Raw genomic sequence first — 23335 nt, 5'->3', positions numbered from 1 at the left:
TGGGTCGAGCACTCGCAAAATATTGGAGGGGATTTCAAATATGTTCTGAACCAGGTCTCCTGTTTTGTTGGTGGTGTGCCCAAATTCCTGTCTGTTCTCAAGAGACTGGAAGCAATCAGAGTGAAGTTCCAATCTGTCATTCCTATACTTAGGTAATGACAACCTTGCTTCCCTCTGTCTTTGTGCGATGAAGGGTCATTTTGTTGTCTTTCTTCAGTATTTCACAAGCTCCTAATCCCTGTCTTATGACCGATTGTTTATGAATCCTTTTTGTTTATCTCTGTCATCTTTCTTTATTTCACCGCCCCGCCCTCCCTCCCTCCCTCCCTCTCTTCATCCTTAAACTCTATTTCACTTTTTGTCTCTCACCCCTTCTACATTTCTCTCTCTCTTTCTCCACAGTAACATTTTTAAAGGCTCAGCGGTGTGTATGTACAACATGGCAGACATCAGGAGGGTTTTCCTGGGTCCCTACGCCCACAGAGATGGACCCAACTACCAGTGGGTGCCTTTCCAAGGGAGGGTGCCTTACCCCCGCCCTGGCACTGTGAGTCTCCACATAAACAATTGTCCATAAATGCAGTGATTTTGCAAGCAATAAAGTCAAATTGGCACACAGAAAACACATAACACACCTTGTCATTCTTGAACTTGTGTTTTCTATTAATACAGATAAAGAAATTAAATAAAGAAATATTAATCATATGTTGTAAATCATCAAAAACTTACCTGCCTGCCATTTTGGTCTGATTCTCAGTGCCCCAGTAAGACATTTGGGGGATTCGACTCCACCAAAGACCTCCCTGATGATGTCATCACCTTCGCCAGGGGTCACCCAGCCATGTACAACCCAGTGCACCCGATAGGCGGGCGTCCCATCATGGTGCGGACAGACGTGGACTACCAGTTCTCCCAGCTGGTGGTGGACAGAGTGGAGGCAGAGGACGGACAGTATGATGTCATGTTCATCGGGACAGGTACACAACTTATCTCTTTGTCATTTACTATGTGCTTTAACATGTATTTTTCATGCCAGGCTGGTCCTCTAAATAAGCTTCTTTTTCTTTCCTAGACATACATTTTTGACAAATTATTGAACTCAGTCACAGTTCCATGGTATTTAAGGTTGATCATTAGCATTTTTACCTATTTTCTCTAAAAAGAAACATTTTTAACGTGGATTATATGTCCCTATGCACTCAAAAGTTGTTTTGTTTACTGAAGACTCTGATCACCATACAGTAGACAAGGTCTTCTTTCTGCAGTTCAGAAATGTGAATAGAAAAATGGGGAGAAAATTAGCTCTGATAATGCACCAGAATTACTCTGAAAGAAATTTTGTTTGCAGGCTGGCTCTTTTTATTTTTTGTATTTTTATTTTTTGCAAACAGTATTTTTTTTTTATTTACAGTACCCATAAAGCAAGTTTACATAATTAAATTCTGGGTGGCAGCCACAGATAGGACTTTAAACAGTGAATTGCATCACTAATAAACAAATGTTATTCATACATGATCAAAACAGACTTGTATATACATATACTGTATCTGAATGTCTGTATTCTTTCAGACATGGGCACAGTGCTGAAGGTGGTGACGATCCCCAGAGAGAGCTGGCATGACCTGGAAGAGGTGGTGCTGGAAGAGATGACTGTCTTTAGGGTATGACATTGAAAACTGAGTGCAAACAACAATTTATGAAGCCGATGCTGATTTAAAAAAACAAACAAAAAAAACACATGATGTCCATAGATGTGGTAGTAAAGCAGCTGTACTGTATTTGTTTTGTGCAGGAGCCTACTCCCATTACTGCTATGGAGCTGTCCACCAAGCAGGTAAAGACTCGTTTTCACACATAATAATTTATCCAAAAGTTGTTGACAGGGCTACAAGCTCTGTGAAACAAAAAAGTGAGAACACCTGGGCCTTTAAGCAAACACTGATATCTAAAAACAAAGATATCTAATGTGCCTACTGAGAACTAAACCCACAAGCGCCTTCTTTTTACAAGAACCTTTCCAACTGAGCCATGCAGGAAAATTAAAGTTTTATGTCCTCGCTTTTTCTTTTGCTTCCACAGCAACAGCTGTACCTTGGCTCGAATCTGGGTGTATCGCAGATGTCTTTACACCGTTGCGAGGTGTATGGGAAAGCTTGCGCTGAGTGCTGCCTGGCCAGAGACCCTTATTGCGCCTGGGACGGCACCGAGTGCTCAAGATACTTTCCTACCGCCAAGAGGTAGGAGCATGCACGCACCAAACAAATCTTTGACCTTTATTTATCCTCAGAGAGTTTGCTGAGCCTGCATGCTTCTTTTCAGCAACATCCTGCCTTCGTTTTAATGTCGTCACACGCAGTCACACCTGGGAGTTATCAGTACTTCAGCAGTCTGCTGTTGCAATTGGCTTTAAGTGCTTTGCTCAAGGGCATCTCAATATACAACCTTGTTTCTCTAACCTCAGACCTCCTCTGGCCTATTAGGAAGTTCTCTGAATCCAAAAAATGTACACGGATACGCGGTACATGCCAAAACATCTAAACATGGAAGTAATCCGGATTCAGAATATTACACAGGCACAAAATACAGTCGTCAAATACACATGCACACAGGCCAAGTATGCATTCCAAGAGGTACAATCCAGCAACCTGGGTTATAACTTCTGCCAGTAACAGTTGTTCTGAGTTGTGATCCCGTCACCCTACAGCCAAGATGCACACACACACACACACACACACACACACACACAGACATAAAGAGACACACATGAATATACATCTACATAAGCACACACTAAATTATAGCCAACAGGAGCTGTCTGACCGCATCACCCTGCTGCCAGGAGGTATGAACATACACACCCTCAAATTACCCTCTGCTGTATCCAGTGGGATTAGGCTGACCACTACAGCCCTCACACACCCACACACACACATAGCACTACAGCCCTGCATCTCATTCATCCAGAACTTCTCACACCAGCAGAAGTAGGCCAGTGGGTATACTCCAGCTTGGCAGGGTTACAGAGGAGGTGGCACACCCCGTGGTTAAGGCCAGGACCGGCTCCTCTCAGCCCTCCTCTACACTGCAAATATTTTCCCTCCCAGAATGAGAACCAGACACCCGGCCCTGCACGTGCTCAGACAGCCAAAAAAGACAGGAATGTCAGCCCTGGAAACGTACAGAGGAGGGACATGTGTGAGAAAGAGACAGAAAGACGAGCGTCCAAATGTGTATGACACACAGAAGTAAGGAAGGAGGGATGTCAGTGGCCATATTTTGTGTGCAGAATTCACACACACACGTACTGACCATTTCACTCCATCTGTTTCTCTTTTTTTTATACCTCTAACGGTTCTACTTTTTTCATCTATCTATTTTATTTCCTTCTTTACAACCCTCGCCCCACCTTTGGCTTACCCCACCTCTCTCCGCGCTTTGATTTTTACAGCACCCGTCAGAGATTTTAAACATGACCATGACAACTAGGAACAGGAGAGACACATTCGCAGTTAGTCAGTAAAGCCAGGCTATGAAAACGCCTCGCCTCACAGTTAAAAAAAACAAAACAAACCCAGAATGACATAGTGGACTTTCATATCGAGAGAACAAAGAGTGGGGCTGCTTTTACAAGGAATTTCAAGGGCAAAACAATACTGTATGTGTTTCATAATAATGGCTCATCAGAAGGCAATGAAGCACGTTGTTTCATTGCTCGGCAGGTTTATTTTTTTCACTCATGATTTAAGAGTGGAGTGAAGGTTGAATAAATACCCACTTTCTAGTGAAGTGAAGCTGAATGGGAAATAGAATTGGGTAACATTGCCCCCTAGTGGTTGAAATTAAACAGTACAGAGAACAGAACATGTGATGAGTGCATTTCTGGTCTATTTTGTGGAACATGTGTTGCTTAAATTGCAAGTGCGCCAGTGTTTTCACTACTGCCGTTAACTTTCATTGTGGTTTCTTCCCAGGCGAACCAGAAGGCAGGACATTAGAAATGGAGACCCTCTCTCCCAGTGCTCAGATCTTCAGCATCATGGTACCGTAATGAACACACACGTATACGTACACCTACAGTCTCTTCCACACACTTCTCATTCCCCTGTCTGTGTGTATGTGTTTTGGTTTGACCAGAAGACACTGACGCCGTAGGAGGCAGCGTGGAGGACAGGAGTGTGTATGGCGTGGAGAACAGCAGTATGTTCCTGGAGTGCAGCCCAAAGTCTCAGAGAGCGCTCATTTACTGGCAGCTGCAGAAGCCCAACGATGATCGCAAGCACGAGGTGTGTATGTTTCTCATGTTATTTCTGATTTGCCTTTTAAAAGCAGGCAACAGAAAATGTGTGAAATGCAGCTGCATGATTGAAAAACCCACACACCCCAATTTGGACTATCGCTCTATTTCACACTAATTAAATTGCTGAAAACAAAACATCATCTCTCACCTTTCCTTCTCTGTGTTATCATGCAATGACCTCTGACCCCTTCGATCTTTAACCTCAGTGACTTAGAAAGGGTGGTAACCTTGGGGTGTGGATGTTTAGATTGACTTTTAACCCTAAGATGTAACCAATTACTTTTGCCTGACTTTCTACTGTGGCTGTATTTGTCTAACTGGGCGTTCAGGGCGTGTGGTTTTAGGTACCGGTGAGACGAAGAAATACAATCCAGGAAGTCCAGTTTGAGTAACAGATCCATGAGTTTTATGGCTTATCAGATGCAAACCACTGCACAGCAGGTTATAATTATTTAGTTTATATATTATTTTACTTCTCTTGAAAGCTATCACAGCGGCAATCATTTTATCTTTTATAAACATCTTATCTCATTTTTTTTTCGCCTCTGCGTTGACACCCTCACTGCTTCAAGACAATAGTCCCTTTCAGATCAATGATGTGGATACATTTATCACACAATGCTGTTTGTGACATCACAAATAGTTTGATTGTGGTCCAATGTGCAACTTACAGAAGTGTGATGCGAAAACTTCCAGCGTACATACACTGAGAATTAACTTTTAGGAGACATCTTGTGTTCAGTATTTAAACTATAAGTATGTTTAAACGTAAAATGATATTTTACATCCTGAAACATGTTTGGAGGGGATCTTTAAATGATAAATTTTAGAATTTGCCTTTTTGTCTACTAACCGTTTTCTAATGTCTTGCTCTTTATGTATAACTTTGTCTTTCTCTCTGTGTTTTTTTCAGATCAAGCTAGATGACAGGGTGGTCCGTACAGACCAGGGCCTGCTCATACGCAGTCTGACCCAGTCTGACACAGGGGTCTACCATTGCCAGGCTGTCGAACACGGTTTTATCCAACCCCTACTGCGCCTCAACCTCCAGGTCATCCCCACCCAGAGACTGGGTGACATCCTACCTGGTCTTTCCAGTGCAGGAGGCGGGGTAGGTCACTCTGCCAAGCACAGGCTGTGGTATCGAGATTTCCTGTCTCTCTTGGACCACCCAGACCTCAACAGCGTGGAGGAGTTTTGCGATCGAGTATGGAAGAAGGAGCGCAAACAAAAGAGGGTGAAGACGCCCAATGGCAACAGTCAGGGTAAACCTGAAAGTACCGGCGGTTCCAACTCTGCATTACGGCCTAAAGCTCCCAACACCCAGAAGCAGCAAGCCAGTCCACCACAGAGCAGGCCATGGCTCCAGGCTGGAGCTCCAACAGTGGAAGGGCCAGTACGGAGCCAGAATACCCAGAAAGGTCAACCAAATCTGGGTATGTTGAGTGGCCAGGCACCTCAGAACAACCAGAAGACGCAAAACGGCCAAAAGGGGCAGGACAGCGTGGCTGGTTCTCAGGCGGCAGGGGGGTCTCGGGCGAGCAGCCAGCACGCGGCCAAGTGGAGACGGATGCAGGAAAATAAGAAGGGGCGCAACAGGAGGACCCATGAGCTTCAAAGACCCCCACGTAGCGTTTGAGAAAAAAAGCACAGAGATGCACACATGTAACCAGATCTACACACACAAGCACAAACCCATGCAACCACACATATACACACAAGCACATTCTATAGATTGTGTATCCAATGTATGATTCAGTGACCTCGCCATGACAACAGCAGAACAAAACCCCATAAAAAACAGCAACACACACTTTTAGGTAGAAATACATGAACTGCACTCGTGTAACAACAATAAAGCTCTCATTCAAAGACAAATACACCTGTTAAGAGGACAAAGATTAACAGAGGACTGAAAAACTGGATTGCATACTGTAAATGTGTGAGGATATGGCTGGTTGCCTGGGATACTGCCTGGCAGACACTTCAACCTCCTGTACATAAGCTACTAAAATAAGAGTGGGACAAAAATGTTTAGTGAGGTGTTTGTTGGTAAGCAGATGGACTTAATATGCTGAGAGGACAGTAGGGGAGACATTAATAGATACACAGACTTTAATGGAAGCAGAAATTATGCATTCACTGCAGCCTGCTGCCCTCTTTGACCTGAGCATGTGAACTGCAAGATAGTGTACATGGAATGGATTAAAAACTCTCATTTTGACGAACTGTTTGAGGAGAAAAGAACCTCCCAGCTAGTCTTTCAAGTCATGACAACAGCACCCTTAAAAGGAGGAAAGGGAAGGGATGCAATTCACCTCGAGGTGTGCACAGCTGGCACCAGTGGCCCTCATGTTGTTTAAAAACAAAATAGAAGCATTATTACATGCAAAAACTGCAAAGTCATGCTGCGGTGCAGAGAAAGTGCTTCATCATGACCTTCTCCACTTGAGGCTGGGAAAGCATTGTGCATGTTGTTGTCAATCAGTGTTTTAATAAGCTAGTTACTTTATGGGATTCTAGAGGCTTTTTTTTTTTTACACCCTCCCTAAAAAAAAAAAAAGTTACATTTTTCTTTTATATTTACTTTCCTTTCTAGACCAGTGCTTCTATTTTGGGGGGCAAAAATTACAAGCAACATAGTAGTCTCATTGTGCATTATCCCTTCTGCTCTCGAGGATTCTGTGTAAGTTATTCTGTTGTTGCTTTTTCTGGGATTTATAGAATCTGGGCACGAATTCCAGTTGTAGGCTATGCTAAAAACCCAGTCTGACATAGACTACCAGTTGTCTTGTGTACATATATACAACAAACTTAACTCTCTGTGTATATACAGTACATATACAGTACAAGAACACCACTTGATTATTATTTATTGCTCATTGTTTTGTGAAAGGGTTGCATTTATTTTTGATATTATGGTATTTTTGGCTCATCAGTATATTGGAGAAGCAATGGCAACAGCAACTAAGAAAACTTTGATGGACCAACTGGCTGAATTTGTGTCAAGGAATCCTTTTTTGGGGATAAAAGGGTTGAAAAGGACTTAAGTTTAGGAGCACGAGTACAGGGGTTTGTGTCATTAATTCAATCCCACTAACGATAAGCACAATTTTATCTCTTTTGACTTTCATAACAGATGATTTCATTATGTTTTCCTTTCTCCCAAATCCATCCAACATGTCTTTATTCATCCAGTAGCCATTATGTGTAAGATAATTTCCCAAACTGAAAAACATTAGCTGTGAATCTCTGTAAGAAATAGTGGAGAAAAATGTTAAATCTAGTCTGAAGGAGAAGACACATTATACTGCATGTGAATGCTACCTACAGTAAGTGCATCTTTTTTATTGTCTTTACGTGTTTTGTGTGAGAGGTAAAGTTCCCTTAAAGGAAGGTGTGAGTTACTTTTGTCCTTTTGCCAAAACAGTGATATTAACAACTCTGGCCAAAGCTGTGTAAGATCCAAGCTCCTTAACCTTGGATTCAACAATGGTACCTCCTGTCTCCCCTGTCCCCTTAATACATGACAAGAGTAATGTGTCAATGCAATAAATTATAGCAGATAGTGTTCTCTACCAAAACTCCAAAGTTTGATGTGTCCCTGATTTGGGTCTCTCCCTCAGAGTTAGAAAAGTGAGAGAGCTGAAAGTTACCGCTGCTGTAACACAGTTCTTTCTGGCATGCATTCAGTTGTCTAAATAAACATCTCCGTTACAAAAAAAGTCCCTTTGTTCTCATTTCAGTCAAAAACCTTCTGCACACGGTGTCATCAGCCCCTCTTAATTTCATCTAAGGTAACACAAAGGGCTTCAGCTTTCAACATTTTTATGTTTGCTGATGACAAAACAGCTACACATACAGGATCATACAATCTACAAGAAAAAAACACTTTCTGTAACAAATGCATTTATGGATCTATGGAAGAACATAAGCAGATGCAAATGCTTTAAGTCGATCTTACTGAAGGAGCCATTGAGCTAAATGCTAACGTCAGCATGCTAACTTGCTGATGTTTAGCAAGTATAATGTTTACCATGTTCACCATCTTGGTTTAGCATGTTAGCATCCTAGCATTTACTAATTAGCACTGAAACACAAAGTACTGCTGAAGCTGATGGGAATGGCATTAGTTTAGCTGGTACTGTATTTGGCCACAAACAAAAGTATTGGACAACTTAAAATTTAGGTCTGCTGATGATTCCAAAGAAAAATGTAAGGGTTCACCAAAGTTATTACAATTCATCCTGAGGGGACGTGGACGTGTGTAACACATTTCACGACAATCCATCCAATAGTTGTGGAGAAGTTTCACTAAAAGCCACAAATGTCAACCTCATGGTGGTGCTAGAGGAAAAGTCAGGGAATCACCAACGTTGGATTCATCCTCTGGGAACCACTGAATGTCTGTATAACGTTGTGTGCAAGTCCATCAAGTAGATGTTGAGATATTTCTTGGGATAAGTGAAACCTTTGACCTGCTGGTGCCATCCATGGAACATGGCTAAAATTTCATCACAAATGTATCTTTCCAGAAACACTGTCCCGGTTACCCTGGATAATCCACAGAACAGTTTCTTAGGGACTATTTCTTTGACTGAAATGAGATGCAGTGGCAATTTATCACAGCAAGCTTTTTGGTTTATCAAGAATAATCTGACTAATCAGCAGACATTTTGGCATGTCATAGCAGGGAAAAGCACAGGTAATTGATAACATCAAAAACAACTGCATTCTGGTATTGTGCATGCTGGCTCACTGTCATGGCCTACTGGGACACTTAATGGAACTGAGACATCATTAACACAATTAGTTTCCCCTGTGCTTTTCCTATTATGACAAGTCAAAATGTCTGCCATGAAAAAGGCATATTTCTGGAAAGCTATTGTATTGTGATGGAGGCAGAAATCTCAGAAATATCTCAAAAGATGGGCACATGAAACTAAAACTATCTGCACGGCTAGAGGTAAGTGAGATTTGTTTTAAGTACACTTGGAGCTCTCAGCTGCTGTTACTGCTCAGTAATTAACTTTTTTGTCCTGCAACAAATATTTGAGGTAATTTACAGTTTTTCAACAGCAGACATTTTGATTTGTCATAGCAGGAAAAGCACCTGTTACAGTAACAATGGCTCTGTTCTATTCAAGTGTCCCAGCAAGCAATGACAGTGTGCCAGTGAGCCAGCATGCACACTACCAGCACCCTGAAACTGAATCAGCTAAATGAAATTCAGCATAATTACTTTACTTTTTTACTGTCATGTCAAAATGTCTTCCATGAAAAAGGCCTATAAACTCAAACAATAAAGGGGAATGTGGTCTACAGAGAATATGATGTTTCTCATTAAAAACCACCAGAGGTCACTGTTGTGTAACTATTGAAGCCTGCTTGTCAAAGCCCATCCGAGGCTTGTGGTGAGGTCTAAGTGGAAGCTGTAACATCTCAACATGTTGTGATATTTTTACAGAAATGCTTTCTTTTCACAGTCAGACACAATTTCCCTTGCTCAGAAACTGTGTGTGTACATGCATGTCAGCTGAAGTGATTAAGAGTGCTGCAATCATGTTCCCTGCCCTCAAGTTTCTCACACGTGTTATGAATTAGCTGGTCCTGTTACCATGGCGACTGTCCTTGAATGTCCTGTGTGTGTGTGTCTGAGTCTTAAAAATACACATTTTCAGCTGCAGAAAGGAGTTGTCTTGACCATTATGTTGGAGGGTTTTATTACTGTGTCCTTTGCTTCAGGGGAGCTTCTTCACTGTCTGCGCTTTCCTCTTCATGTCCCCTCTCATATCTGCTCCTCAGAGCTACATTTCTGTTTGGTACAACATTTTTTTTTTTTTTTTTTTACAGCAGACTCATCTCAACAACAACAGTCAACTCCCAACATGATTTGTCCCTTTTTCCCAATCTGAAATGTATGACGCAGTATTTGAGGCATTCTTAAGGGGGGACATTAATTTGAGATTTTGAGAATAATATTATGAGAAAAAAGAGAATAGTTAAACCCTCAATAGCTTTTTTGGTTCTCAAAATATTAGGACTTTAATATCTTAATATTTATATATTATAATTTTTCTTGCATTATGACTTTGTTATAACATTACAACCTTTTCTCAATATTAAGACTTTATTTCCAATATCTCTGAATTTTTTCCCCAAATGTTGCCCCAAATACTCCATTGTAAAAAATGCCCAATTTACTACAGTATGCACTACTGTTGACCAAGGGAGGCAATGGACAAACATGACCAACCAGCAGAAGTTACTGCAACAAAGATGTGCCATTTGCAGTGTACAAATTAAAACTGAGTTTCCAAAATCCAGTTGAAAAAGCATAACGACTACGAAAAATTAAAAGGAAAACTCCACAAGTAATTTTCACTGTATTCCAATGTTAATGAAACTGATGTGAAATGGACTTTGAGTTTGGTGGACGATGTATTAAAACTTAAATTAAAATGCGGGCTGGTCTTTTGCATTTAAATTAGATCAATATTTTAACATGTACTAAATTGAAATTAGATGGAGATGTCAATTGACATTTTCATTTGAGTAATGTCAGGATTCTCACAGGCGTGATTTCTGAAATTTTTCAAATCCATTCCTCAAAACCCACAGGCAGCAAACAACGCCTGATTAGTTGAATATTTATCGTACACGCTGATCAAAGTGTGCGTGTGTGATATTGAACATATCTTCATATTTCTTTCAGCAAAACACATTATTTAAATACATGGTGTGTGTGTGTGTGCACGTGCAGTATGTGTATGTATGCATATCCAGAGCTCCTCACGACTCTTGAAAGTAGACACTTTTCAGAAGCTCTGACTCATTCTTTCTTGCCCAGGAGCTAGCCCAAGGGATTGTGAGAAATCAAGTCTGTGGGCAAGGAGAGAGGAGGAGATTTAGGTCAATGGCAGGACAACACACACGCAGGCTGCTCAACTCACTGCAAGTCCCCACCCCCACAATTACAGTATACTGTATATTAAGTATACAGAATATACTGTTATTAGCTTTCTCCAGCTCATTTAGTTTCATTCTGTATGAAGAGCTGCCTAAATTTTTTTGATTCTACTCTGAATTTCTTTCTCTTTCTGCTTCTCTTTCTGTGTTTTTCTTCACTCTCCATCTCTCCTCACTGTCCCTAAACTGCTGTGAAAAGCGGTGTCACATACGATGTTCACATACGTGGAAGCTTACAGCTGTAGGCTTTGTAGGTGTACACTGTTCTGTGAGGAACGATAACATGCATTGCACTAATCTTCAAGTGATCCCATAATTAGGAACCCTGCAGGTGAATGGCAGCTGCTGCAGAAACCATGGCAACTGTGGAGGGATCTGATACAGAGCAGCTCTCCTTCATGATAGATGACATTTTCCATCAAGACTGAACCCCACTGAGCCACAACTGTGTTCTCACAGGTGCAGCTTGCTTTCTTCGTCTCCCAACTGATTGCATTCACTGGATTGGTCAAACTTATAAGTACTATAAAAGTGTATGTCAGCATAATATACTGCAGATTGTTAACATATTTTGGGCACTGATGTCCACTGTCCATTTCAATATCCCTTTGTGAGAGCAACCACATTTTCTTTTTTCACATATGTCTACATATGTATCAGGGATGTTTAATTATACTATATGACCTTTAATTCTCAGTAACTGGAGGTTTCACTATATTAGCCTCTTAACATGCAGTTTTCCCATTTTATTTCCCTTTTAATAGCTTTGAGATTAGTAAAAACATTCTATTCTGTCTGATAGTATCTCACATACTGGAAATTGTGAACCATTTTGTTCCAGCTCCTAACTGAAGTTATTGATGACTGTATGATGATTACATTGAGACTGAGTGAAATTTTCAAACCCAAGACCCAAAGTGTTTTTTCTTGTTTTCATGTTTTGGTTTTGTTTTTTGTTTTTTTGTTTGGCTGCACCATTTCATCAGATGACAATATTCTGCATGTCTTGCGCATCATTTTAGACACATTTCCCCAAAATTGAGCCTGACAAATTTGGTGTCTGAAACTTTGGAATCTCCTCTATAATTTAAAATAATGTTATGTGGGATTGAACAAAGCTTGACTGAATTACACGAGTTTGTTTTGACTGACCCAGTGGCGAGTTGTGAGGTTTAAGCGGCTGACTTTTAGTCCCTTGTATGGGTCAAACTCCAAAAATGCTGAATCCTACATTTCTCATAATGCAACTCAAAGGCACTTCTCTTGCCTGGTAAATGCCCAGTTATTTCAAACTCCATGCCCCAGTTTGTAACTGGGCTTTCTGTTAAAAATGTCTGGTCTCCAGATAAGATTGATAAGATCGATTTTTCAGACTTTAGGAAGCTCATACCAGAGCACATTATACGTCGGTTTTCACAGGCTGTTTAGTACTCCCCATGATAAATAAACTGAAATTCAAAATCAGTGTAGTGCCCCTTTGACACTTCACACTAACATTCAACAGATTTATTTATGTAATTGTTTGTTTATTTGATAGGGACAGGTTAATGGACATCCGTCTAAAAATACAAGATATAAACATGCCAGAGTTTAGCAAAAATGCTAATTTACCTCCGTAGTCCCTAGGCAGGTAACAAAAACAGAAACATAACAATAAGCAGATACAAATACACAATACACAAGTACAAAAAGACTGAATACATTGTGCAACATATGGATTTAGAGACTGTAGGAAAATTATTAAGGAGGGTGGGGGATCAGAAAAGGGGCAGGGTTATGTATTTTTACTTTTTTCTAAAGGGAGGGAAAATAATCATTAGTTGAAGCCCTGTTAATAACGCGGTGGAGGGACTTGCTTTTTAAAAAAGTGAAACAAGGTTCAACCCCTCTCTCTACACCAATCAGTTCTGTACAGTCCCTTGATATAACATTAACTGAGCTCCATTTTGACTTCCAAAAATGAGGATAGCAATTACATTTCAATACATGTTTATTTGGACTAAAATAAAATCTACTCAGCCATGTTAACCTTTCATTTTCAAATTCCTATCACACAACCAAGCACTCTGTCTCTCTGCACATATATTCCTTGGGGTTTCACTGTGTATACAGTGCCCTCTGGGAGTGCTGTTTCCCTGTCTGTTGTTAAGATGCCATGATTTATGGCTGTAATCCCACCTCCTCAACACAGAGCTACAAGGCTGGGAGTCATAAACGGAGACACCTTACACAGCTGCACAGCCAGGCACGTTTGTAGGGACAGATATAAAACCGACTCACACCAGTTTGACCTCATACAGTCTCCATTCACTGATTGCTTGGGATTGATGAGGTGATCAATGACCTATTCCTGTCCGTCTCTGGAGAGAATACTGATTCGCACTAGGCTACAGGGTTACATTCAAGGACTTGGTGAATCATCAAGGACTGCCAAAGCTTTCTGGTCCAAACAGCACCTTAGTAACGTTACAAGCCAAGAAAATCTTTTTTATTGAAGCTGAGGCAGTATTTGGAAGATTTCCCTAAGGCCTATAGAGACAGTTGGCTTTGGAGTATTTTATGTAACCTCCCTGTTAGCTTCATAATGTGACGTGTTTGTGTATTTATATTTACATGCACACATTTGAATTTGCCTTCAGTGTGACTCATCTGTGTTTAGTCTAGCTTAACTCAAGGGACTTACCCCCACGTCACAGGCTATGACGCACTACCTTGACAACAGGTGTGTGCTGTAAATGATTCATGAACTTCAGGGGTGTTTATGACTTGACTGGCATTCAAAAACATTACATTCACATTATCTCTCAACTCTTTTTCTCTAAAATTAGCTTCTTTTTTTTCTAAAGGACTACTCCCAGTCCTCTTCTGCTACTGATGAATCAGCCCATTAGATCCTGGAGAGCATTAGTTAAGATGTCAGCTGCTGTCAATTCACTAAGAAAAATGAAAATGGAATGTGGAGTGGGAGTGAGAGTGAGAGATGAGGGGAGGAGACAACATAAATCCATTATATTGGTGAGCCATGATTTTGAAGGCATGAGTCAGTTGTGAGCTATAGCACCATGATGCCAAATATAAGTCAGTTTAGATATTAATATAACAATTACACATCAACACTGGAATTGTTTAGTTACTGTTCAATGACTATATTGCTTGATTAAAGAATGATATGAGAATATTTTCATTGATTTAAAATCAAAGGAATAGTTTGGGTAACATTTTGGGAAATACGCCTACATGAGTAAGATCAAAAGATCAATACTGCTCTTGTGTCTGTACGCTAAACATGGCACTAGAGCTAGGAGATGGTTAGCCTAGCATAAAGGGGAAACAGGGGAAACAGCTAGCCTGGCTCTGTCCAAAGGTAACAGCATCAAGCACCGCTAACACACACTAATTAACACGTTGCATCTCTTTTGTTTAATCTGTACAAACACCAAAATGTAAAAACGACAAGTGTTGGACTATTTCTTGGCCAGGAGATGAAACTTCCTGGAGTCTCTGCTGGTTGCCTGGTAACCTCACTTTGATTTCAGGTGTAACATCCCAGTCAATAAAAGGAAAGCCTTGATCAAACGCTGTTTATTTGTTGTCCATGCACTTCAGTAAACCAATGTAAGAGGTTGGTTAGGTACTTCTGTTTAAAAGATGTAACAAAATAAAAGCCATAAAACAAAATACGTACAAATGCAATTTTTACACATTTTAGAAACAAACACACTATATATTGGGGTCATTTACATCAAGAACACATAACCTCCCGTAAACCCACTGTGTATCATTTTTACACCTCAGTTTTTGTTACAGGTTAAACAAATGAGATATAATGTGCTAATTAGTGAGCTTTAGAGGTGCTGGTAGGTGTTTTTGTTTAGCTTTGGACATGCCAGGCTAGCTGCTAGCTGTTTTTGTGCTAAGCTAACCATCTGCTGGTGATTGCTTCATATTTAGCGTACAGAAATGAAAGTGATATTGATCTTCTCATCAAACTCTTGCGAAAATAACAGTATTTCCCAAAATGATGATCAATTTGTTTAAGGTAAAAATCCATAAATATACTTTGTCCATTTATGAAGGACTTCTGCTGTTTTAAACCCCAGTTTTACTGTAGGTGGGTCTTTCTCCAGAAAAGTCCTCCAGTGATGTGTTTCCATTTCTGGCAGCAGCTTGTGTGGAATACACTGTAGAAAACCTTGTTAATTAGCATGAGCTGCCTCCATTGAACAGACAAAGAAAATGACTGGTATACCCACATTAATTAAAATTTCCAATGAACAAGACATCAGAGACCTGTCACACTATCTGAGTTATCTCTGCCATGTGCTGAGAAAAAGAGTGCTTAGCACCAGCTGAGCACAAAGTGGAAATAGCTAAAATCAGGGATGTCACTGTGGCTGGGAGGTCATGCTGCTGTTACATTAATCAGCCACTGGACTAGTGGCTTTGGAGATTGGCTTCTAGACAGCGACCAGTAAATCCTATTAACAGTCTTGTTACCAGTCAAAGTCTCCTTCCCACGCCCTTCACCCAAGCACCACAACCTCTTTGAAATAAATCCTACAATGATTTCACTGTTTCCATGTCCAAAAATTGTAATCCTAGGACTTTCAGGCAGTGATTTAGACTGACAGGAGAATTGGAGGTGAACATTATGATCCTTTCATGACTCCATGCACCTTTTTAAATCCACTTCAGTCATGACAAGGAGATGCAGATGCGGACAGGTGACATGGAACAGAAAGACTGTTAAGCCTCCAGACAACTGAAGCAGGTAATGTGTGATTTAGCTTTCAGTGCATGTCGGTGATATTTTACACACTTAGTGTCATAAAATCTCAGAGACAGACATTAATTCAAGCTTTTTGTCAGTTCAATGCACACCTACGTCTTCTTGACTCTGCATGCTTGTGCCTTTGCATTTGTGCTGCTGTGTATTTGTATGAAACAAAGGGACTTGTATAACTCCGAAATTGTGTTGAGTCTCTGAATCAGGCGCCTTTGTATGTCTTCAGGGAGTGAGGAACATTATTCATAGAGAATTGAGCTGGAAGGAAACTGCCTCTACATGCTGTGAGAAAGAAACACGGCCTATTTCTCAAATACTGCAGATAAATCATATATGTTTTCTGTAATGTTGCAGTTATGCCATCCACTTCCCTTGTTTGTGTTTACTGGCTTCAACAGATGGTCGTGTTATGGCTTCTCAGTGTAGCTCTGGGGGCGCTTGTGGCTGCTGTGAGGGAAAGTATTCTTAGGGTAAAATGTAGTTTGGCAAGTGATGAATAATTGATTTGGGAGCCATTTTCTGCTTGTTTGTTTTGTTGTTTCAGTTGATTGCGAGTGAGTTAACTTGACCCTCAAATATAGCAGAGTTACAGCAAGACTTCATGCGCTGTGTACAAACAGCTTACAGTGCAGAGCAGTCTGTGATTGGCCTATCTCTAAAAAGAAAAGAGGATTAGAGGGACCTCTTATGTCTGTGTATGGGTGTGTCTTTGTCTGTGTCACTGCTTGTGGTTGTGTGCTGGCAGCAGGTGCACCCAAGCACGCCTGTGCGCATGCATGTAGATACCAGATAGTAAGATTGAGTAAGGAAAGGAAGGAAGTCCCTGTGACTTTAAAGGTATTTTTGTCCACAGTGTTTCGCTGGTCAGATGAAATTGGCGTTGAGGGCGGAATTAGGTGCGTGCCAAGTTGCTAATAGGGATGAGAAAGGCTCAGTCCTAATATACCAGAAATTAAACATTACTTGCAAGTACACCGTTGCCTGGGAGCTGCATCACCTCATCACACTGAATTCAAGGATACCACCAGATACACACTCCTACACATTAACACACTAAAGTAAAGGTATGTAACTCTTTTTTTTGCTTGTCTTTTGGAGCAGTAACCACTTGTTTCTGGAAGGAAGTGGGGATTATGGTGTTAAAGCTCTCTAAAGAAGGTTCTAGTAGGTTGTTTGGACAAAAACTCAATGTTATCACAGGAGGAAAATGGCTGTTGTGGTAAGTTTGTCTCAAAAGTATCACAGGGCTATAGTAGATCTTTGGTGAATTGTCTTATTTTATAAACTTGTTGTGTTATTGAGATATTGTTAGTACTTTAAAGCTGATTGTTGTAGTTCAACTGTCACCGATCTCTGCAGCAAAATAAAATTGCCTTTGTTAGTGTCCTCATACTCCAACTGAGTATTCAAATTTAATGAACACAGTGCAGTGTGTGTTATCTGGTTACCAGACTCAAGTTACATTGGCCATGCTACACAGCACAAATACACAAACTGTAAATGTCCAGGAGTTTGTCAAAATATAAATTCAGTGGTGGAAAGTAACTGAGTACAATTACTGTACTTAAGTACAGTCTTAAGGTACTTGTACTTTACTTGAATAGTCCCATTTTACACTACTTTATACTTACTTTATACTTTATACTACTGCACTACATTTCAGAGGGAAATATTGCACTTTTTTACTTCCCTACATTTATATGACAGCTGTGGTCACAAGTTACATTTTACATTAATAAAAAAACATATAGTAAGCTGAAAAATACAATGCATTCATAAAAATTAAACCAGTGGTTCCCAACCTTTTTGGCTTGTGACCCCTTACAAAAAAGCAGTGTCTACTTGGGGCCCATTGTCACATTTCAGATGTGTGTGTATATATAATATATTCCACCAGAGACATTTCCCCCCTTCCCAAATGTTTCATTTAAATAACTGTTCAAGGCCCAAAGAGGTAAAACTCCAATATTTTTGCAAAAAAGCAAAAGTTAGAGACAAGTCCAAAAATTTATTTGGGTAGCAGAACTTTGTTTTGTTTTGTTTTTGGTGGTAAACTACGTAACAAAACTAGCTCCGTGTCCACCTGCTACAACACTTAAATGCCACTTACACACTGATGCATCAGTAACAATCTAATAATGTCATATATAATAATATATCTGTCACAGGGGTCATTTTTCTGCAGAATGAGTACTTTTACTTTTGATACTTTAAGTACATTTTGCTGATGCAGGTGTGTATGTCTGTGTAAATTGCTGGGTTTGCACATGCCTCAGAGGGTGCTTGTCCCCAGGCCTGTGTTTGATGTTGTATATTTACACCTGTGTGTGTGTGTGTGTGTTTGTCCGTCTGTCTGTCTGGGTGAATGTGTTTGCTTTGCATGACTGGGTGCTTCAGTCAGTGTGTTTATGTGAATGTGTGGGTGAGATACAAAGGGGGAGAGAGAGAGAGAGAGAGAGAGAGAGAGAGAGAGCATGCATGTAAGGGCTGCTTCCGCCTCACAGCGTAGAGACAATCAGGCCATGCTTCAGCGATCAGTGGGAAGAAAGGGTGGAGCAGAACAATCACTACACTACCATCGTTTATCACTGAAGACAGACACCAAAACTCACCTCTGCCTACACATACACATATACTAAGGTGCGGTGGGAGGGACAAAGACTGAAAGGAAAGAGGGAGATGAAAAATCAGGCATTTCTATAATAATCCTACATGTTGTGGTTTTACCAGAGGTTTTGTGCTGCAATATATCTTGGCCGGGTGCAGTACCGACCTCCACATAAACCCACGAAAAACCACAACTTGTTGTTTTTACAGTGTTAAAGCTGTTTTTGCAAGAAAAGCATGAAATAGCCTAGCACATAACTCCCATAGCAACCCAATCAGCAAAATAAAATGTAGCCATTTTACATTTCTGCAAACCACGGATACGTTGAATCTCTACGTTTCAAACACTGTAGTTAAGGTCTGGTTATGTTTAGGCACAAAAAAACCACTTGGTTAGGCTTAGGAAAAGATCATGATTTGGGTTAAAATGCGAGTTTTGTCGCCACAAAAACGGCTACAAGTGTCCAGACACCTTGCTAAAAAATACCCGCTTTTGTTGCAACAAAAACTGCTACAAATGTCCAGTTTTGTTAGTGGAAACGGGAAGCTAACACTGGTCTCGTACACGTGACTCTTTAGTTTTGGACAGATCCAGGCTAGCTGTTTCCCCAAGCTCCCAGTCTTTATGCTAAGCTAAGCTAACCATCTCCTGGTTGTAGCTTCATATTTATCGTGCAGTCATGAGAGTGGTATCAATCTTCCTATTTAACTCTCTGCAACAAATCGAATAAATGCATTTCCCAAAATGTTAAACAATTTCTTTGACAAAACACACAAACATTTACTTGTTTTACCAAAAATCAAATGGTTAGACTTGCAACACACAACAGCAAAGACACATTGGTATCTAACATCCCACTTGCAGGAGCTGTCATCACATCTAAAATTTGGTTTAAATGATGATCTGTAGTGTCATATAGTCCTTAATGCTTTAATTCAAAAGCTTTTCCACATAAATGCATAAATATTGGTTTTTGGCTGTGTTCCCATTGGTACAGAATCTAGTCACCCAGTCCTCCTCTCCACCCCTGCCCAGGTACTGAGGGCTCTGAGCTGGGTGCATAGAGGACACATCTGCCCCAGAGCTCCACAGACAGCACAGCAAATGAGCACTCGCTGTCATATTGCAACACATCTGCTTGACATACAGCCGAGCCGACGTATTTTAATATCCTACTTGCTGGACCTGGCGACTGGTTGTGCATATTCTCAGTACTGAATATACTGTAGGTTTGTTTTGCAGTCATTTTCAGCATGTGGGCTGATGTAATGCAATTGTACTGTATGATTTTGTTTTCAGGTTCATAAAATTGGCGTGTGTGATGTTGTTATGCTTTAAAGATGCAACATACAGCAACCTCTGTGTTGTCTTTTCATTAGCGAGCTTTTATATTACACTCATTTCATCACATGCAGTGTTCCCTGTGATAACACCAGCAACCAATTCTTCACAAGAGGAGAGGAGATAAAGAATTCATTGTGATGTATCTGGCTACAGTCACCCTGATATTCCCACAAGCTTCTGTCAGCCTTCACTTGCACATTAACATATTTGAGAATATAAAGGGCTTAAATATAAAATGAGACATCCTACAACTGCCAACTGGAAAGAAACCCCAAAGCATATGAGATATTATTCATGTTCTGAGTCATCTGAAGACCTTCGCAGATGTCTTATCTGTGTTTTTGAATATTTAATGGCAGCAATTTCCCCTAAAATTAGATATATGACATTCTGGAATCACACTGCCCTAATGGTTTTTGTTGCTCTGTGAACTGAATGGCTAGTCCTGGATGGATAAAGACGCACATAGTATTACTTATACATAAAGCCTGGAAAGCATTTTTCTGATCCTGGGATATCTGAGAGGTTTTGTATGTGGAGAGGTTGCATATGAACTTCCACAAGCCTGTCACTGGAGCCCCAGATACTTGACCCACAAACAATATTTACAACTCTCCTTTTGGTCTTTCTACTTTAAAATCAGAACTATAATAAAGGAATTAAATTTAGAGGAATAAAGCAAAGGAAAAGCATCAGTGACCCCACTGCCCTCTCTGTTCCGCTCAGGCTGGACTCTTTAAACACTCAAACCATATTTCAAAGCCACATTTAGTTGAGTTAGTCCCCTTTAAAAACATATTTTTCTCCTCACTGATGTCTTCTGATCACCTGTCAGAGGCGGAACATGCGCGGTGAGCAGGAGAGTGGAAGATCTGCGTCAAGATGACCAGTGTTACATTGAAAATAACGGAAGTAATACAGGGTTACTTTCAATATAAAATACTTAAAACCCTATATTGGAGGTTAAAATGAATGAAGTGCTAGAGTGGCGGAGCGAATCCAGAAATCGCGTCCATTTTTTTAAGTGAAGCTTAGGCTATCTTTGTAAGATATAGCTAATTTGTATGCGAGTATTACGATTTTTAATGTTTCCATTACTTGCATGCTATGCGTTGTGTAGTTCAGGTTTTTTTAATTGCACAAAACTGAATAAAAAATTAATGCCAGTTGATTAGGATTTTATTTTGTAAAATCTACCGGAAACTTACTTCTGTGACTGTGAGCAATAGTAAAACAGAGACCCCCCTCACGGAAAACGGTGGTAACTGTGGTGTAGGCTATAGCTGCAGAGATGCGCGACACAGAAAAACAAGGAGAAACGAGGGAAATGGAAAGACAGCACAGAGAAGGAAAGTAACCACTGAAAATACATCATCTGAGATGCTCCGAGACACCGAGGAACACCGTCTTCGCTGCGCACTTTGGACATAAAAACGCGGAGAGGGCTCGGATCGTGCATTGATCCGAATACAGGGGACGGGAGGGGTCGATCATGGGGAACGAAGCGAGCCTGGAAGGAGGCGAAGGGCCTCCGTCTGGGCTACCAGAGGGGCTGGCACCTGATGGGAAGGGTGGCTTCGTCCGCGTCCCCGGTGGGACTCCGGTCAACCTGAATGAACTCAGCGAGGAGGAGAGGAGGCAGCTCGCCGCGGCGATGTCAAGGGCGCAAGGCAGGCAGCCCGGAGTCGCAGCAGCTGCACGAAGGCAGGGCTTTTTTTACCAGCATTTTTTTTTTTTTGATGCACTTAAAATACCCACACCAACTAGGCAATGATACGTGAGAGAGGAACGAGTGGATGTGTCGTGGTTGTGTGAAGCATCATCTGGAAAGCGTCTAAGATGCTATGAGGAGGCAGAGAGCCCGTTCACGCCCATTTTTAATCCTCCCAACCGCACCAAGAAACGAGTCCATTCTTACAGCTCACTGTAATGGATTATCATTAACATCTGACCATCTGCATGCCAGAAAAAGATAGTCTTTACAGCTCTAATATTGGCTGGGCACGTTCAATTGATAAGCTGCCGCTTTGAACGTTGTGGATCTGCTGTTTATACATGGATGCACAAGCCTCGCTTTAACTACTATGATTTAATGAGATTTAAGGCCTGAAATGATTCTGAATTGGTAAATTGTTTGACTCTGTGTCCGCGGTTTGTCTCTCTGTGAGATCAGAGCGTAAGAGACACACCTCCAGTAGCCTATTTGTGCGAAATTTTCGAAATGCCTGCTGGGTAAGAAAATCTGTCGTGCCCAGTGTTTTTTTCATCTGAACGACGCCTTAACACAGACCTTGAACAAATTCGTTACCATATCCGCTTTCTAATATTGCCAATTACCCTATCTATCTCTGAATTTCGCTAAATCGGATTTTAATCGGTTCTGTGGGAAATATGCTGTGTTGTGGAGGGGGAGGTAGAAGGCTGCCAATGAAAATAATATGCTGCCAGCTCATGCTGCCATAATGCTTCAGATTTTAAATTACATACATATAATCCTGGAAGATTCCTCGATATCTGATAAAATGGCACGATGTGAGATACTGCTAATTGGCTCCAATTGGGAAAGCATTGTTATTTATAGCTAAACTAGAGATGGGGGGAGGGGTGCATCAATATTAATATGACTATAAATAGAACAGCAGCATTAATGTAATCACTCATAGACTTCCCTCCTGATGCTTTCTGATTTTTCTTCATTTAAAAGTCGGATTTCATCTTCTGCTCTTGAGGCATCAGTCTCGGAATGAGTCTGGTCGCTGTCCGTGGTGCTGAAACACAGTGCTGCTGTCCGTGGTGCTGGAATACACGCTGCAGTGGATTGGCCAACAGCGGGCATTGCAACACCACTACCTATAATGTTTGCTGGGCTCTTAAACCCATAAAGTTATGTATTACTCAGTGCTCATTGTAAAAAATAATCAAATGCTGTTTTCATTACAGCATTAAACTTTATTGCCTGGGAATGTAATTTATCTCAGACATAATGGCAGAAGCATCAGAGACTTTCAAACAGCAGCCTAAGAAACCAATACTTGTGTATGTTGCATACACACATCATACAATAACAAAACATTAACCAATCAGCCCATTAGTCCATTGATGCATTTCTCTAAGGCTCAAACGTTGACTTTCATGCTTGTGCCTTGCAGTGTGTGTAGGTTGTGTATGTTGCCTCTCAGCCTGAGCTAACAAAGATGTCTCCACTTACACCCATTGAGTCAAGCAATTCCCTCTCTATCTCAATGATCTACACTCCATGTCATTCAGCGGTATTCACTTTCCTCTCTGCTTTACCCCAGGGCTGCTGGCTACACATTTTGTGTTCACTGAT

The 23335-nt window shown here is 40.8% G+C and overlaps 2 protein-coding genes across 12 annotated transcripts in view; both read left to right on the top strand.

Annotated features, from left to right (window-relative positions):
* The window catches only part of sema3aa (sema domain, immunoglobulin domain (Ig), short basic domain, secreted, (semaphorin) 3Aa), a 32655-nt gene extending 24633 nt beyond the window's left edge, over nt 1–8022 (top strand). The window contains exons 10-17 of one of the 2 annotated variants that reach the window (XM_044186392.1): nt 403–547; nt 758–977; nt 1570–1661; nt 1793–1834; nt 2080–2237; nt 3972–4039; nt 4135–4283; nt 5211–8022. In XM_044186392.1, the coding sequence (XP_044042327.1) occupies nt 403–547; nt 758–977; nt 1570–1661; nt 1793–1834; nt 2080–2237; nt 3972–4039; nt 4135–4283; nt 5211–5936 (1600 nt within the window). In that variant the 3' untranslated portion in view covers nt 5937–8022. The remainder of the gene's footprint in view (nt 1–402; nt 548–757; nt 978–1569; nt 1662–1792; nt 1835–2079; nt 2238–3971; nt 4040–4134; nt 4284–5210) is intronic. The other variant, XM_044186393.1, reaches the window with a different exon arrangement.
* Nucleotides 8023–16814: 8792 nt separating this feature from the next.
* pcloa (piccolo presynaptic cytomatrix protein a) overlaps nt 16815–23335 on the top strand; it is a 65418-nt gene continuing 58897 nt past the window's right edge. For 9 of the 10 annotated variants that reach the window (XR_006376843.1, XM_044186328.1, XM_044186327.1 and 6 more), the window contains exon 1: nt 21255–21708. Coding sequence is in view for 8 of the 10 variants with exons in the window: in XM_044186328.1 (XP_044042263.1) it covers nt 21497–21708 (212 nt within the window). In the remaining 2 variants the exon portion in view is untranslated. Of the gene's footprint in view, nt 17117–21254; nt 21709–23335 lie in introns of those variants that run through there. The other variant, XM_044186325.1, reaches the window with a different exon arrangement.

The sequence above is a fragment of the Siniperca chuatsi genome, linkage group LG23, assembly GCF_020085105.1.
Source record: "Siniperca chuatsi isolate FFG_IHB_CAS linkage group LG23, ASM2008510v1, whole genome shotgun sequence".
In the NCBI taxonomy this organism is placed as follows: Eukaryota; Metazoa; Chordata; class Actinopteri; order Centrarchiformes; family Sinipercidae; genus Siniperca; species Siniperca chuatsi.
Note: the sequence above shows the minus strand (reverse complement) of the source record. Positions and strands in the feature narration are given on the sequence as shown.